Genomic DNA, 16,548 nt, shown 5'->3' with positions numbered 1-16,548 from the left:
CCTGCCCCACATATCATCTGCTGACTCCCATCCTCCAGCCCCACACATCATCCGCTACCCCCCATCCTCCAGCCACACACATCATCCGCTGTCCCCCGTCCTCCAGCCCCATGCACCATCCGCTACCCCCCTTCCTCCAGCCCCACATATCATCCGCTGCCCCCATCCTCCAGCCCCACGCAACATCCACTGCCCCCATCCTCCAGGCCCACGCATCATCCACTGTCCCCCATCCTCCAGCCCCATGCACCATCCGCTACCCCCTTCCTCCAGCCCCACACATCATCCACTACCACCTATCCTCCAGCCCCACGCATCATCCACTGCCCCGTCCTCCAACCCCATGCAACATCTGCTGCCCCCCGTCCTCCAGCCCCACACACCATCCGCTGCCCCCCATCGTCCAGCCCCATGCACTGCTCCAACACCTCATGAGCCAGCCCCATGCCCCATCCAGCGCCCGTCACACCCCATCCTCCAGGACCACGCACCATCCACCACCCCACACACCATGAGCCAACCCCATGCATCATCCTCTGCCCCCACATCCTAGCCTCCAGCCTCATGCACCATCCACTGCCCCTGTCAGCCAGCCCCACACACCATCCCCCACCCACACACACCATGAGCCAGCCTCATGGCACATTCACAGCCCCATGCATCCCATCCACCAGCCCCACATCCTATCCACCTCTCCCATGCACCATCTGTCAGCCCCATAGACCATCCATTGGCCCCATCCACCACCTTTCCCTGCCCCCTTTCCCCTCTACTCACTATGGCCCCATGAAAGGTCTGGTCCTGTATCACCACTGAGTAGCGAAGCTTCCGGCCCAGTGCACCTCTCCCCATGAAGCTCTTGTTCTCCCCGGGTCCCGGTGGCTCCGGCTCCCCGGGCTCTTCCTCCAGAACGGAGCTGCCCTGCTTGGCTGGTACCTCCTGCTCCAGGGTGTCCTCAGCTGGGTGGCGAGAGAGACCAATGGGCCCTTCCAGCTCCATGGTGCACCCCAGACCGCAAATGACTGGGGAGAGGAGAGATGCCCCCATGGCTGCAGGGACCAGGTGGTATAATGGCAGGGGTTGGGGGGCATGTACACAGGGTCTGGGTCAGAGACAAAGCATGGCTGGGGGTCAGTGGGACCCAGGTGCCAGGACAGAAAAGGGTGGGGGTCGGAGGACCCAGTGTCCAGAATGCAGCAGGGCTGGGGGTCAGTGAGAGGACACGTCTGGGGATAACTGAGCCCTGTACTGGGGTCTCACCCAAGCCCATGGGGCCCATGCAGTAGCCCTCTGTAGGGGGTCCCCTTTGGGGGCAGTGGCCTGTGGGTCAGGCTCCCCCCAGGGCTGAGTGAGGGGCTCCATCCAGGAGGCACCAGGACTTACAGAGACGGTGACTAGAGACAGCCCCCAACAGGGTAAGCACCAGGAACAGCTTCATCTCAGGCAGACCTTAGGGGAGACACCATAAGACAGAGACAGATTAACACCCCCCAACCCACATACAGCTAGTCACTGCCTAGAGCCACCTGCCATGGAGCCCACACTGACTCCCAACCTGGAGCCCCCTGGCATCTTCACTGAGCCCAGACTGACCCCCTGCACTTAGCACCCCTTCCCCCTAACCTCTCATCTTTGACTTCCTCCTCCAGCCATCACAGCCCCTTATATTGGACTGGAGCAGGAAGCTGGGGATGGGGAAAGAGCCACTATCAGCTCCCAGCCCCTTGTGCTTCCCCCCCCTGCATGGCTTGTGACACCTCCACCCGCAGTCTAGGCTATGACCCACAAGCTGCCTCATGTCTCCTCCTAGGGGCCATCACATACTATCAGGATTGGAGGGACCTCAGGAGGTCATCTAGTCCAACCCCCTGCTCAAAGCAGGACCAGTCCCCAGACAGATTTTTACCTCAGTTCCCTAAATGGGCCCCTCAAGGACTGAACTCACAACCCTGGGTTTAGCAGGCCAATGCTCAGACCACTGAGCTATCCCTCCTCATTGGGTGNGGTGGGGGGTGGGTCTACAAACCGGCAGTCTACAAAGAGCCCCCAACTCCCCATAGACCATACAGGATTCTGGGTTTACCTCCCTCCTAATGGTAGCAGAGAACTGGGTTCCCAGGCACTCGGGGACCTGCTTTAGAGAGGCCCAGAGTATATAAGTATATAATGCTGGTTTAGCAGGGGGTTGTGTGGCAGGACTGAGGGGCACCAGCAGAGCTATAATCAGAGGACCCAGGGATGGGCTAACAGGGGGCTGTGGTTTGGGATTGAAGGGAACCGTCAGAGCTGGAGGAGGAGCTCAGGGCTGGGTTAGCAGAGGGTTGCAGTTCAGAATTGAGGGGCACCAGCAGAGCTGTGGTCAGGGGACCCAAGGGCTGGGCTAGCAGGGGGCGGCGGGTTGGGATTGAAGGACATCACCTGGGCTCTCCGCAGTTCACCGCTGGTGGTAAAGGGTGCATCAAAGAGGGATGGGATGGGCTGGCTCTGAGGTGTGGTGCTGAGCTGGGGGTAGGGAGGACTGGGACTGAGGGGCATTGTGTGAGCCTTGTGGGATCCTTGGTCCTGGGATCTGACTCCAGACCTGGTGTCCCCAGTGTTCTGGGCAGGAGGCAGCAGTGGCTGGGGGCCCCTGCCATGGGTGATGCCAGGGACTGTAGTGGATGGTTCAAATTGACCCTTCTGGTCTTAAACCCTACAGCCCTGTGACCTGACCTGGAGTCACTCAGGAACCAGCCCCGGCACAGCAGCAGCCTCTGCCCAACACACTGGGTGCCCAGCTGTGGAGGGGAATGTCACACACATCACAGCAACTCAGTGGGACCCGCCCCATTGGGAGGTTGGGGTCAACAGAGCTAAAGATGCTTTACACCAGCTGGGATTTGGCCCATTAACTTGCCAGCTGGTTGACAAAGCAAGGAGTAATGGTCTCAAGTTGCAGTGGGGGAGGTTTAGGTTGGATATTAGGAAACACTATTTCACTAGGAGGAAGGTGAAGCACTGGAATGGGTTACCTAGGGAGGTGGTGGAATCTCCACCCTTAGACGTTTTCAAGGCCCAGCTTGACAAACCCTGGCTGGGATGATTTAGTTGGAGTTGGTCCTGCTTTGAGCGGGGGGTTGGACTAGATGACCTCCTGAGGTCTGTTCCAACCCTGATATGCTATGATTCTTCTATGATTCTGTGATAATGGAGCTATGGCCGATTGACACCAAGTAGGATCCAGCTCATTGACTCCAGCTGGGCCGATGTCTCATGTTCTCAGGTGAGGGATTATGGGGCTGAGACATCCCTTAAAGCACCAGTGTAGTTTGTGATTTGGCCAGTTCCACAGCCTGAAGGATGAGGAGGGGACTGCCTTCTCTGGGGGCTTCAACACATTCCCACCCTTCCCAACCTCAGGAAACTCCCCCAGTTCACTCTACACCAAGTAGAGTGCCACATTGGCCAGTGGGGCAGGATCCTGCCTGGTAGTGGCTAGCATGGTGTGATGGAGTAGGGACTGTCTGTGTGAGGGATGGGAGAGCAGGGGATTACTTTAGGAGAGGAACCAGGACCTAAGCCTGTAACCTGAGCCAGGGAGCAGGGAGGTGTGTCAGCACCTTTGCCCGGGAAGCTGGACAAAGGAAGGGGCAGGCTGGAGGGAGTTGAGCTGAGTTTCGGTTTTGGGCTGCGTGGTTGGAATTCAGGGGACTAAGCTTCCTGAGCCCCAGAAGGACTTGATTGAGGGGTCCTGGCTGTGCCTACAAGCTCTGCTGTAACCTGCATTCCTGTTGTCCAATAAACCTTCTGTTTTACTGGCTGGCTGAGAGTCACTGTGAGTCCCAGGAAGAGGGGTGCAGGGCCAGACTCCCCCACACTCTGTGACACATGGCACAGTGGGCAGTGGACTGGAAGGACCCAACTCACTGATTTCTGGCAGTTCCTCAGAACCCAGTGCCGCAGGGTGCTGCGTGTCAGAGGTGCATCAGCAGAGCTGTGGGGTGCGGGAGGCCAGGGCTGGGCTAGCAAGGGCTGCAGGTCAGAGCTGAGAAGCGCTGCTGTCAGTTGCACTCACCTGCTCTCCCATCCCCACACACATCCCGCCTGCCCCCACCCCCAGGACTAGCCATGCCCTGACTAGATAAGCATCTCCACGCCGCGCTGGGCAGGTTTCACAAGGGCATTTCACACAGTAGCGGTCATGCTGGGACTCCACGTCTGGGCCACCCCGATAACTCCGGGGCTGTTTCACCACAGGCCACTGCGCTGGGCACCCGGCCACAGAGAATGGGGCAGTCCCCTCCCCTCCTCTACTGGCACTCTCAGAGTCAGGCCCCCCTCTCACTGCCACAGAACCCTTCCCAGTGGGGCTGGGACTAGAGTGGGACGATCCCCCAGAGCCTGGCGCATGGCTCTTCCCTGCCTGCAGTGAGCAGGGGCGCTGGGACCCCTGAACCTGGGGGGGACTGGCCAGTGCTGAGCCCTGGGGCACAAATGGGCTCCCCTCACTTCTCATAGTGCCCCCCCACTGATGCTCCTTGCAGAGTTCATCTGGCCCCATGAGCCCCACTTCCAACTCCCTAGAGAATGTGGGGGCTGAGAAGGGGGTCTGCCACGGAGCTGCCTTTAGTCCAAGCAGAGTTTTATAGACTTGAAGAGCAGACAGGCGTCTGTCTGTGCTCCTGGGTACCTGGCCCTGCCCACCCAACTGAGCCAGAGTGCAGCCTCTGGAGAGAGACCCCAGTCTGGACTGAAAGTATCTGAGTGACAGAGCATCTCCCTGTCCCCCCCAGGGGAGTTGTCCCCAGGGCTGTGAGCACCGGGATTACCCTGGCACCGCCCAGCACCTGCCCAGTGAGTAGCCTGGTCAGGCCGGGCCTTGGCCTGGTGCATCCTGGGAGAATCGTCAAGCGGGGAGGTTAAGATGGGGTTTAGCTGGCTCAGTGGGCAGTACAGCAAGTGTACAGAGACTCCCCCATCATTTACAGGCCCATGCACTCCCTAAAGCCTCCAACCTCCAAACACCCAACACCCCCCACACCCAGTGTACTCCCCCATCATCTACAGCTCCCTGCACTCCCTAAGGCAGCGGTTCTCTAACTGCGGGTCGGGACCACATTTTAATGGTGTCACCAGGGCTGGTGTTAGACTTGCTGGGCCAAAGCAGAAGCCGAAGCCAGAGGGCTTCAGCACTGGGTGGCAGGACTCAGGTTACAGGCCCCCCGCCTAGGGCTGAAGCCTTTGGGCTTTGGCTTTGGCCCCCAGCCAAGGGTGAAGGGGCTCAGGCGGGCTCAGGCTTTGGTCCCGGTCTTGGGGTCTTGAGTTAATTTTTGTTGTCAGAAGGGGGTCGCGGTGCCATCAAGTTTGAGAACTCCTGCCTCTAAAGCCTCCAACCACCCCCACACACACACACACCCCTGCATTGCCCTTGGCTCCCCTCTCTCAGACAGATGCCCCCACCTTGGGGTGAAGCTGCTAGAGCCAGTGCAGAGGCCGACAGGCAACCCTTAGGGACCCAGCCCTCTTTCCCCAGCCTGGTCACGTCCTTCCCCACTTCCCTTTGGTTGAGCCCCATGGAGCGTGCAGGGTCCTCAGTGTCTGGGAGCAGGAAGGAGCAACACCCGGGGGTTATGAGTGAAGGGCTGTTTTATTGTGGGGAGTCACAGGCACCTGAGAGCAGGGGATGGGGGCTGCCCCTCCTGGGGCAAGGCTGGGAACAGAGCCTAGTCCAGGGAGCTGGGGCGCCAAGGTATGCAGGGACATGCCTATGGCCAGAACACTAAGGTTTTTCCATGCCATGTGCTGGATAGCTTGTCTTTAAAACAAAGAAAGCAGAGGCCACATGGCAAGAGATTATAAAAGGCTGATGCCTCATCTCCACCTTGTCTTCAATCCTGCTTCTGACCTCTGGAGGGACTTTGCTACAAGCCGAAGCTCTGAACAAAGGACTGAATGACCCATCCCAGTGGGGGATGTTCTCCAGAGACTCGATTTGAACCTGCAGTTTATTCCATTGCTGCTACAAGCCTGAACCACGAACTTACCCATTACTGTATGTAACTGATTCCATTTAACCAATTCTAGCTCTCATCTGGAGTGTCTGAGGGAATTGCGTGTATGACTTGTAGTTAGCCAGGGGGGTAAACCGAAGTCCTCTCTGTTTGGCTGGTTTGATTTGCCTTGGTGTGCAAAGGAACCCCAACCCTGGGCTGTAACTGCCCTGTTCTGAGCAATTTGTCCTGAACTGACTCTCTCAGAAGGGTCCCACCAAGGATAGCATCATTACAGCCCCTCAGTCAGAAAATGCCAAGTACAGTTCTACTGTCCTTGATTCACATAACCAGGATAATAACCCTTCGTTACTCCTGCCCCGACAACAAAGAGACTGGGGATCCCACAGCAGATGAAGATGCCATTTGGGCAAGCAGCTAGACAGGATGGGTGCGCCCATGCAAACCAGATCAGCCCCTGAAGTCCTTTTCCACAGCTCACCACCAGATGTTGGGGAGAGCTCGTTCTGACTCTGCTTACACATTTTTACAGTGCAATTATTTGGAGTAAAGATAATACACACTTTGATTTCAGTTATAACACAGAATACAATATCTATGAAAATGTAGAAAAACATCCAAAATTTTTAATACATTTGCACCGGTATTCTATTGTTAAAGAGTGCGATTAAAACTGCTGTTAATCGCGATTACTTTTTAAATCGCAATTGATATTTTTGAGTTCATCACGTGAGTTGACTGGGATTAATCACCGGCCCTAGTTTCTACTCCAGGGTGGCGGGGAGACCCTGTGAAGATGGGAAATAGGCTATCTGCCCTTGAGTGTGTCAAGACTGATTCCACACTCTGGCACTCCGAAAAGGTAAATTTTATTAAAAACAAAAAGACAGAAAATACATCTGGAATTTAGGCTTTTGCTAGATTTTAAAAGAGCAAAATTAAGCACCAAAAATAGCTTTCTTGGGGTGCAGCTTAAAAGTCACAAGCAGCTGGGGATTAGCACAGAGGACTCCACAAACCAGAATAAAGAAATAAACCTGATTGCATCCAGCTAAACATTCCCTGTCCCAATTATTTCTTCTAGGTCTGGAAGATGAATTTTCATACCTGGTTCAAACCTTACACAGCTTTCCTGCTTATAGCATTCCTGCTCCGTGTCTCCTTCTGCAGAGAACAACAAACGGAAAGTTTCTTTCCCAGTTTTAAAAAGTTCTACCTTCCCATTGGCACTTTTGGTCAGGTGCCCACTTCCTTTTCTTTATCTAGGAGACTTTTTTACCCTTTACAGATAAAGCAAGCAGAGAACAGCTACCAAGAGGGATTTTCCAGATAACTGTCTGGCTAGGTGTCCATAAAAGGGAGCTACTCCCCCCCACACACACTTAATTTATCACTCCCCAAATCACAGACGGTTCTGGCCAGCCTGGTTCAGGTCAGGTCCACACCAGCTGGGATTTCTTCCTGGAGGTTTAGGAAACAGAGTTAATAAGTTCCATGCACCTCTAATTTCATTAATAATTACATGAAGAACTATACTGTACTTTTTACATTTCAAGAACTACAATGACTTAGAATGAAGGGACATTTTTACATGGCTGATTCTGGGAAACTTTCCCGGGAGAGTGCATCAGCCACTTTGTTAGAGGCTCCTGAAATGTGTTGTATCTCAAAATCAAAGTCCTGAAGAGCTTAACTCCACCGAAGAAGTCTTTTGTTAGTCTCTTTGATTGTGTGAAGCCACTTTAGTGCAGCATGGTCAGTGCAGCATGGTCAGTTGAAATGAAACCTCAGTGATGTGGACTGGCCAGAGAGGGGCCTTGACCTGGTCTTGGGGCTTGCGCACTGTGACATCATTGACACAAACTGGGGCCATATAGATCAAATGTGTGTACTGGGGACACCTTTCACATAGGAAGCTGCTGAGTGTGATCCCCCCCTTTTAAATTAAAAATACTTTTTTTATATATTTAACACTATTATAAATGCTGGAGGCAAAGTGAGTTTTTTAAAGTGGAGGTTGGCAACTTGCGACTCTCCCGTGTAGTAGCCCCATGACCCCAGTTTGAGAACCTCTGAACTAAGCATTGTGAGAAAAGGGCCAGCCTAGCTGGGTGTCTTACAGAGGTGCAGTGGTTCCCACGGCTCCCAGACTGCACCCGGGGTGACAGCCTGTCACAGAAGGTAAGTGGCAGATGGCATCATGAGTATCAGGATCTGTACAAAAGGGTGCTAAACAGAAGAGCCTCTGCTGTGAGAAATCTCCTCTCCCCACAAGGTGCACAAACCAGGGGCAAGTCCCCGCAAAGCTGCTCTTAGCTGAGCGAAATGGCTGGCACATCCTGGCCGTGCGGCCTATGGCAGGGGTGTGACGTTATTGATATAAACTGTGACCATATAGACCATTGTTGCAACCAGTGTTATATATTTGCAGCAAAGGTAGTCGTGTGAGGTGTCTAAGACAAGGTTATGATTTGCTGGTTATGATTATGCTATCTGTGTGCATGTATCATTTTTGTATTTAAAATTATAAGTATTGGCTCTTTACTGTCTGTATTTCAAACTTGTGCTATGCTTCTTGATGACACCCCAGACAGTTTAGCATCAGCACTGCCTAGCCTGCTTGATGGCCCATTAAGGACCATTGGCCATACAACTGACCAATTGACAGATGGCAGATACGCCTTCTGACTCAGCAAGGTATGCAGGGACACGCCTATGGCCAGAACGCTAAGGTTTTTCCATGCCATGTGATGGATAGCTTGTCTTTAAAACAAAGAAAGCAGAGGCCACATGGCAAGAAATTATAAAAGGATGCTGCAGCTCCTCCATCTTGTCTTCAATCCTGCTTCTGACCTCTGGAGGGACTTTGCTACAAACTGAGGCTCTGAACAAAGGACTGAATGACCCATCCCAGCGGGGGATGTACTCCAGAGACTTGATTTGAACCTGCAGTTTATTCCATCACTGCTACAAGCCTGAACCAAGAACTTTGCCATTACTGTATGTAACTGATTCCATTTAACCAGTCTTAACTCTCATTTATATTTCTTTTTTTTATGAATAAATCTTTAGATTTTAGATTCTAAAGGATTGGCAACAGCGTGATTTGTGGATAAGATCTGATTAGCATATTGACCTGGGTCGAGGGCTTGGTCTTTTGGGATCGAGAGAAACTTTTTTCTTTTACTGGAGCATTGGTCCCCTTTACGAGTGGCACTGGTGGTGATACTGGGGAACTGGAGCATCTTTGGTGTGTCTTAGAGGTGGAGAACCACCAGCCTGGGGCTGTGACTGCCCTGCTCTAAGCAATTTGTGCTGAATTAATGCTTTGAGAAGTGTCCCACCAAAGGCAGCATCGTTACACGGAGGCTGCAGCTCTCAGCTTCTTTCTGGTTGAGTGTTTCTTAGCCCTTTGCTTGCTGGGAATGTCCCAGGGGCAGGGGAAGCCCAGAACTGGACATGGTCCCCACTAGTGGGCTCTGTAATAGCATCAACTATCCTTCCTGACTCCATCCCTCGGTGCAGGTAACCCCCAGCCCCCTCCCCCCTGGCCACCTTTTGTCTGCCCCCCCCCACACACCTGTCACTGGCCTGGCCCAGTGGAGCGTGCATGGCCCTCAGTGTCCTGGGGCAGGAAGGAGCGACACCCAGGGGTGATGAGTGAAGCACTTTTTATTTATGAGCAAGGGTGAGGGGCACAGACTTGCCCCGGGGGAGCTGGGGCAGGACCAGGAGCAGAGTCGAGTCCAGGGAGCAGGGACGCCTCTGGCAGGGCAGAGCAGGGAGTCTCAGGCCAGCAGAGCGGTGGGGGCAGCAGGGCCCCTTAGGGGAAGCATCCCCCTCAGTACGCACAGATAAAGGGCAGACGAGCCCGGCAGTTCACACTTCTCCATTTACCACCTGGAGGAGAGAGAGGGGTTAGTGCCCTCCCAGCTGGCACCTGGAACGCAACCCCAGGAAACCCTGGATCCCTTGCCCCAGACCCCCATATCCCCACTAATGCCAGATCCCCTGCCCCACACCTACAGCCCCACCTACCCTCAGATCCCCTGCCCGACACCCCACAGGCCCACCTACTCTTGGATCCCCTGTTCCCTGGCCCCATGAACCCCAGATCCACTGCCCACAGATCCCCTGTTCCCCTGCCCCAGGGCTCTTGTTTCCTAATCAGTGAATAGATCCCCATTTCCACCCTGTCCTGCCCCAGGGAGCTCCTCACCTCTGGTGCACAGGGCAACACACGTTTTCCTAGCACATCTGGGGTTCCCTCTGGCCCAGTTGGAGTAGTTCCAGGGACTGTGGTCAATCCAGCGGGAGCACACACGCCGGTACTGTGAGGGAAGGGGCTGGGTTAGGATCAGTGCTGTCCCATCTACAGGGTGCACCGGGGAACCTCCCTCCCACCCCCCACCTCTGCGGGGCTGGGACCATCGCTTGGGCTGGGGCCAGGAGCCCTTCCTGCACTGGAGTCGGGCGGTGGCTGGGGGTCATAGGAAGGAGCTGGGATTCGCTGGGATGAGGGTCAGGCACTAGGGCAGGATGCACCCAGCATGTGCTGGCAAGAGGCCCCAAGAAGACTCCCAGCCATCTGGGGTCAGCTGGACCCACACCTGAGCTGCCTGAGCCGCACAGGCCCACCTCCCAGGGAGCAAGGGGGGGGTGGCCTGGGGCTGCCCTGAGCGGGGTCCCAGCTGGGGACACACTGAGCCACAGCGGAGGATGGATCCCCCTGTCCGCGCTGCACTGGAAGGGAGGCCAGCCTCAGAGCTGGCAGGGCCCTGATGGGGGGTGGTTCTGGGCCAGGCCCAGGCAGTGGGGGAATGGGGGCAGCAGGGCCGGACACTCTCCTTACCCTGCGGAAGGTGATGCCCCCGATCCACACTTGGCCCCGGTTGGTGCGGGCCCGTGCCGTGCATCTCAGGCGATGATTGGTCGCATAGTTGTGAATGGAGGCCAGGCGGCCGCGGTAGCAGCGGGCACACAGGCGCTGTGGGGAGAGGGTGAGGGGGACATGGAGCATCCACTAACTACCACCCCATGCACCATCCACTACCTCTATGCCCCCTATGTCACCCCTTCATCCCTTCCACTGCCCCTATGCTGCCTCCACCACCCCCACGCCTCCTCCACTGCCTCCACCCTGGGAGATGGGCCTGTGCCCCCCATACCACTATACCACCCTCCACCACCCCCATATCTCCTCCACCGCCCCATGCCCCCTCCACTACCTCCATGGGCTTCCCACCACCCTTATGCCACCCCTTCACCACCCCATGCCCCTCCACCATCCCCATATCTCCTCCACTGCCCCCATGGGCCCCCGTCACCTATGTGCTCCCTCCACTGTCCCCCTGGGCCCCCCATCAGCTGTGTGCCCCCTCTACTGCCCCCATGCCACCCCTCCACCGCCCTATGCCCCTTCACTGCCCCCATGTGCCATCCACTGCCCTTACAGCCCTCTACTGCCCCCACTCCTCCTCCACTGCCCCCATGTGCCCCCATCACCTGTGTGCCCCCTCTACTGCCCCCATGCCACCCCTCCACTGCCCCATGCCCCCTCCATCACCCCCATGTCTCCTTCACCGACCCCATGGACCCCCGTCACCTATGTGCTCTCTCCACTGCCCCCATGGGCCCCCCATCACCTGTGTGCCCCCTCCACTGCCCCCATGGGCCATTCACCAGCTCCATGGGCTTCTCACCCCACTTCCTGACCTATCTGCGAGTCCTCCTCACCACCTGTGCCCCTGACCTACTCACTTGGGCTGTCCAAAATGGCTGGCAGTTGTTCACAAACACATAGCGACAGGTGTGGCCCTCCTGGCCAGGCACTATCATCCTGAAGCTCTCACTCTCCGTGGGGCATGGTGGCTCTGGCTCCCCAGACTCCTCCTCGCCCTGTTCGGTTGGTACCTCCTGCTCTGGGGCGCCCTCATCTGAGGGTGGGTGCGAGAGACACCAATTGGCCCTTCCAGCTGCAAGACGCAGCCCAGAGCCCAAACAATCCTTGGAGGTGGGAGCAGATTTAGCGGCCGTGTCCAGGATAGAGGGTCAGGGTGTCACTGGCGGGTCAGGGGACCCTGGTGTCTGGGACGGAGAGGCTCAGAGGGTCATTGAGGGCCAGGGGACCCTGGTGTCCGGGCTGCAGAGAGGTGGAAGGTTATTGGGGGCAGGGGCCCCAGGTGGCCGGAACAGAGTGGGGCTGGGGGCTAGTGAGAGCACAGGTCTGGGGTAACAGAGCCCTGTTCTGTGCTTGCTGGGGTCTGACCCAAGCCCATGGGGTCCGTGCAGTGTCTGCTGGGGGTGGGGGAAGGTTCCCATTGGGGGCAGTGGCCTGCGGGTCAGGATCCCCACAGGTTGGGGGAGGGGTTGTAGCCACGCAGACTTGGGCCCCAGGACTTACAGAGCTGGTGAGCAGAGACGGCCCCCAGGAGGGCAAGTGCCAGGACCAGGACCAGCTTCATCTTGGGCAGATCTAGGGTGGCAAACCACTGTGAGACAGAGACAGATTAACCCCCCCCATCCAACCCCCCCTCAGTCACTGAGCCCATACCGACCACCCTGCCTAGAGCCCATTCCCCTCCCTCCACTTAGCTCGCACTGACCCCCCTGCACCTAGGGACCTCCTGCCACTGCACCCTGCCCTACCACCAAACTCCCATGGGCTGATGACCGCCTTCCAACCAACGCAGCCTTTCCCAGCTAAGATGAGGCTGGGCCAAGCAAGGGTGAAGAAGAGAGCCCAGGGCCTTGGCTCAGCTGGGGGGAGACAGATGAACTGTCACTCACCTGCCCTGTAACACAGGGACAACAGGCTATGGGCATCCATTGACTGTGGACAGACAGTGGCAGAGAGAACCCAGAATGTGCTGTTGGCCTGTGGAACTCCCTGCCACAGGATACAAGGGGCTGAGAGTGCTGAGCAGTGCCAGACCTTTCTGGGCATCAAAGCAGCCTCAGAAGCCAGCAGTGAGGCCTCATGACCTCAGGCTCCAGGGCAGGAGCTGAACAGCCCCCAGGGTCAGGCAGGGATCTGCCCCTGCCACAGAGAGGTGAATTATGGCAGTCACTTTCCCAAGGCATCCAGAACTGGCTGCTATAAGAGCCAGACCCTGACCGAGTAACCCCACTCTGAAGCAGCTCCCCATCACCACCCATAGCCCCTGGGGTCACCAGAGAACCTCCCCACCTCTGTGATGGCTGTGAGTCCTCAGTGAGCTCCAATGGCCCCAGCCATCCCAGCCCCTTATATAGGGCTGGAGCAGGAAGCTGGGGATGGGGGAAGAGCCATTATCAGCTCCCAGCCCCTAGTGCCTCCCTCCCCCCTGCAATGGACAGCTTGCGACATCCCCACACCCAGCCTGGGCTCTGATCCACCAGCTGCCCCATGTCACCCTCTAGGACCATGGGAGGAGTTTACAAACGAGCGGTCTACAAAGTACGCATAGACCATAGGGGGTTCTGGATTCACCCCCCTGCTGATGGTAGCAGAGAGCTGGGCTCCCAGCCACTCGGGGACCCACTTTAGAAAGACCCTGACTGGAAGGCTGGGCTAGCATGTGCTGTGGGTCAGGAGAGAGGGGCACTGGCAGAGCTGAGGCAGAGGGGAGCCAGTGCTGGGCAAGCAGGGGCTGTGGGTCGGGATTGAAAAGTGCTGCTGTCACCCCTCCCATCACCAGCCCACTCTCGGGCCTCGCTGGTTCAGGGCGTCCCTGCAGATAAGCATCTCCCCACAAGTGCTGGGCAGGTTTCACAAGAGGATTTCAGTAACGGCTGCGCTGGGACCTCTGAGCAAGGGGGGCCAGGGGGAGGACTTGCCAATGCTGATCCCTGGGGCACAAATGGGCACCCCCCACTTTCTATAGTGCCCCCCACATACACAGCTGGCACTGATGCCCCTTGCAGAGTTCATCGGGCCCCTGAACACCACTTCCAACCCCCTGGAGAATCTGGGGGCTCTGGAGTCCCCTAATGGAGGCTGAGCTGGGGGCTCTGCCATGGAGCTGCCTTTAGTCCCAGCAGAGCTTCATAGACTCCAAGAGCCAACAGCCCATTGTGCCCTCTGTCTGCGCTTCTGTGTCACACCGGGCACTGGTTCTGCCCTGGGGCTCCTGCCTCCCGCCCCGACGGAGCCAGAGCGCAGCCTCTGGAGAGAGGTTGGAAGGAAAGACTCTGATTTATGGCTTTTGGGGGTGGGGGGCGCGCCCTGTATCTCAGCAACCCCTCAGGCCAACGATGCCAAATTTGGGTTGCTTGCCCTGCCCAATGTGCCTATAAGGCCCAGCACATTTCGAGCCAATCCACGCCCCAGGTGGATTTTGGAGTACTGAGAAGATTCACAGAGTCAGCCTTTAACTGGCAACAGCGTCCTGCCGCAAACTACAGCCTGTCTGGCACGAGGCTGACAGGAGCGCCCCACTCAAGGGGCTGTACTGCGAGATCAGAGCGGTGGGACGGGGCCCATCTCCCAATGGGACGCTCTCAGCTGAAGAACACCCCGCGGAGATGAAAACAACCCGAAACAATAGCTCTCAGAGGTCTCAGCTGCTCCCTTCATGTTAGCGGGTGTTCCCACTCCTCTGGCCCGGGGCTGCAGAGCCTGTGATATGCATATGTCCAGTCTCAGCTCCTCAGCGCTGTGTCCTCAGAGCATGCACCAAAATGGCATGGGGACGTGGGTTAGGTTTGAGGGAAGTCCGCAGGGCTGGCTGTGCGAGGGAGTGTGACAAACATGAGAATTGTCTGTAACAGTTTTCTCAGGAGCAGGCATCTCCATTCCCCCGTTGGCCTTGACATGGCCACCTGCTAGGTGCCAAGGGGTTCTCATTCTCCTCCTGTCACAGAGCCATAGTCACAAGGCCTTTGAGATGGTAGCTGGCTGTGGAGGTAAGAATACGCCATGACGAGCTGGCTGCAACTATCACTTGCCAATAGAGATAATGACTAAAGCCAATGACTGACTGTACCAGCCAGCAGCCACAGCAGGAGGAACGGGTGTAAAACCCAAGTGCCTCTGGCTATGATCCAGGCAATCACAAAGGGGCCCAAGGCAGCGAGGGGTCCCCTGAAAGCCAGATCTCACCTGCAAGGCATCAGCTGCTCTGTCTCGCTCAGTGCTGTCCTCTGTACAGTGTGACCTGGCAGGTAACATATGTGGGAGCTCACTGGTAGGGGCCCTGGAGTTCCTGTTGGAGACCCCCGGGACAAACACCGTCACTGCTTCCAGCGACTGTACCTAGATGGATGGAATCTGTCTCCCTAGCCATGTCTACACTAGGGGTTAGGTTGGGGGTCAGGAACCAGCATTATCAGTACAAGGTTCCCAGACACATAGGAGCTCGGCAACGGCAACACCCATCCATCGACGTAGCTGAGTCCACTCTGGGGGTTGTGCCAGCACAGCTGTGCCAGTGTTTTAAGACTAGACCAGGCCTGACTGGAAAAGGGACATAGCGAGCCAGAGCCACAGCATGAATTCAGTCTCTGTGCCAAGTGAAGTTGGGGCAAGGCTGCCCGGTGCTGATGCAAACACAGGACGCGGTGAAAAGCCTCTGCACCGGCGGGGAGAAGGAGGCTGGAGCCGTGTGGCCTGTCCATGGGGAAAAGCATGACCCCTTGCGGGGGCTGGGAAGGAAGAGGCAGACCCAGGAGACCGGGGATGGGGCATAACATACCCTGTGAATCCGTGACAGGGAGCCCAGGGCTGGGGGGTGCAGGCTCGGATTGAGGGGCACCGGCAGAACTGGGTGTGTGCCTAGGGATGGGTTAGCAGGGGCTGCGGGTCAGGACTGAGGAGCACTGCTGCCAGGCACAATCTCCATCCCACCCCCATCACTGCCCTGCTCTCCGGCCGCACTGGCTCAGGGCATCCCTGCAGATAAGCATCTCCCTGCCGTGCTGGGCAGGTTTCACAAGGGCATTTCACACAGTAACGGCTGTGCTGGGACCCCACACCTGGGCTGTTCTGATAACCCCAGGGCCGTTTCACCGCAGGCCTCAGCTCTGAGTGCCAGGCCACATGCCCCCTGAGTGTCAGCATGAGCGTCCCCTCCCCTGCCAGCACTCCCTGGTAATGTTGCCAACCCTCCAGGATTGTCCTGGAGTCCCCAGGAATTAAAGATTAATCTGTAATTAAAGATTATGTCATGTGATGAAACCTCTAGGAATTCATCCAACCAAAGTTGGCAACCCTGCTATCTGGGGGCGCCCCCTCCCTCAGAACCAGGGACCCCCCATTGCCATGGGGACCCTGCCCAGTTGGGCTGGGACTCAGGAGCTGTAAACATTCCCCTCAGACACTGGCGGACCCGGGGTCAAGCTGCCAAGTGCCCTGGCACCAGCCCTGTGCAATGCTGCTATCAGTGCCCAGACCAGGCTGTGGATTGTGCTATGACCTGGTCTGGCCTGACCCTGTCCTGTACATTCCCACCGCTGCCAGCTCCAGCCTGCCCCAGCCATGGCACAACCTGCCCATGCCCCTGTCTCTGCCCTGGTCCCCCCTCTGCTCCCTGGCTCTAGCCTGGCGCAGACAAGCTGTGAGAACTGGGGCAAGCAGAGA

General features: G+C 57.0%; 1 protein-coding gene across 1 annotated transcript; it reads right to left on the bottom strand.

Moving 5' to 3' along the window:
* Positions 1-9,644: 9,644 nt before the first annotated feature.
* LOC116827986 (bone marrow proteoglycan-like) lies at positions 9,645-14,651 on the bottom strand. Its single transcript, XM_075065982.1, has 6 exons — positions 13,180-14,651; positions 12,396-12,481; positions 11,751-11,934; positions 10,843-10,977; positions 10,210-10,321; positions 9,645-9,890 (listed from the first exon to the last, which is right to left on the bottom strand). The coding sequence occupies exons 2-6, from the start codon at positions 12,452-12,454 to the stop codon at positions 9,832-9,834; spliced, it is 549 nt and encodes a 182-aa protein (XP_074922083.1). The 5' UTR covers positions 12,455-12,481; positions 13,180-14,651; the 3' UTR covers positions 9,645-9,831.
* Positions 14,652-16,548: the final 1,897 nt, after the last annotated feature.

This window comes from Chelonoidis abingdonii, chromosome 4 (genome assembly GCF_003597395.2).
Source record: "Chelonoidis abingdonii isolate Lonesome George chromosome 4, CheloAbing_2.0, whole genome shotgun sequence".
Taxonomy (NCBI): Eukaryota; Metazoa; Chordata; order Testudines; family Testudinidae; genus Chelonoidis; species Chelonoidis abingdonii.
This window is presented reverse-complemented; position numbering and strand designations above follow the sequence as displayed.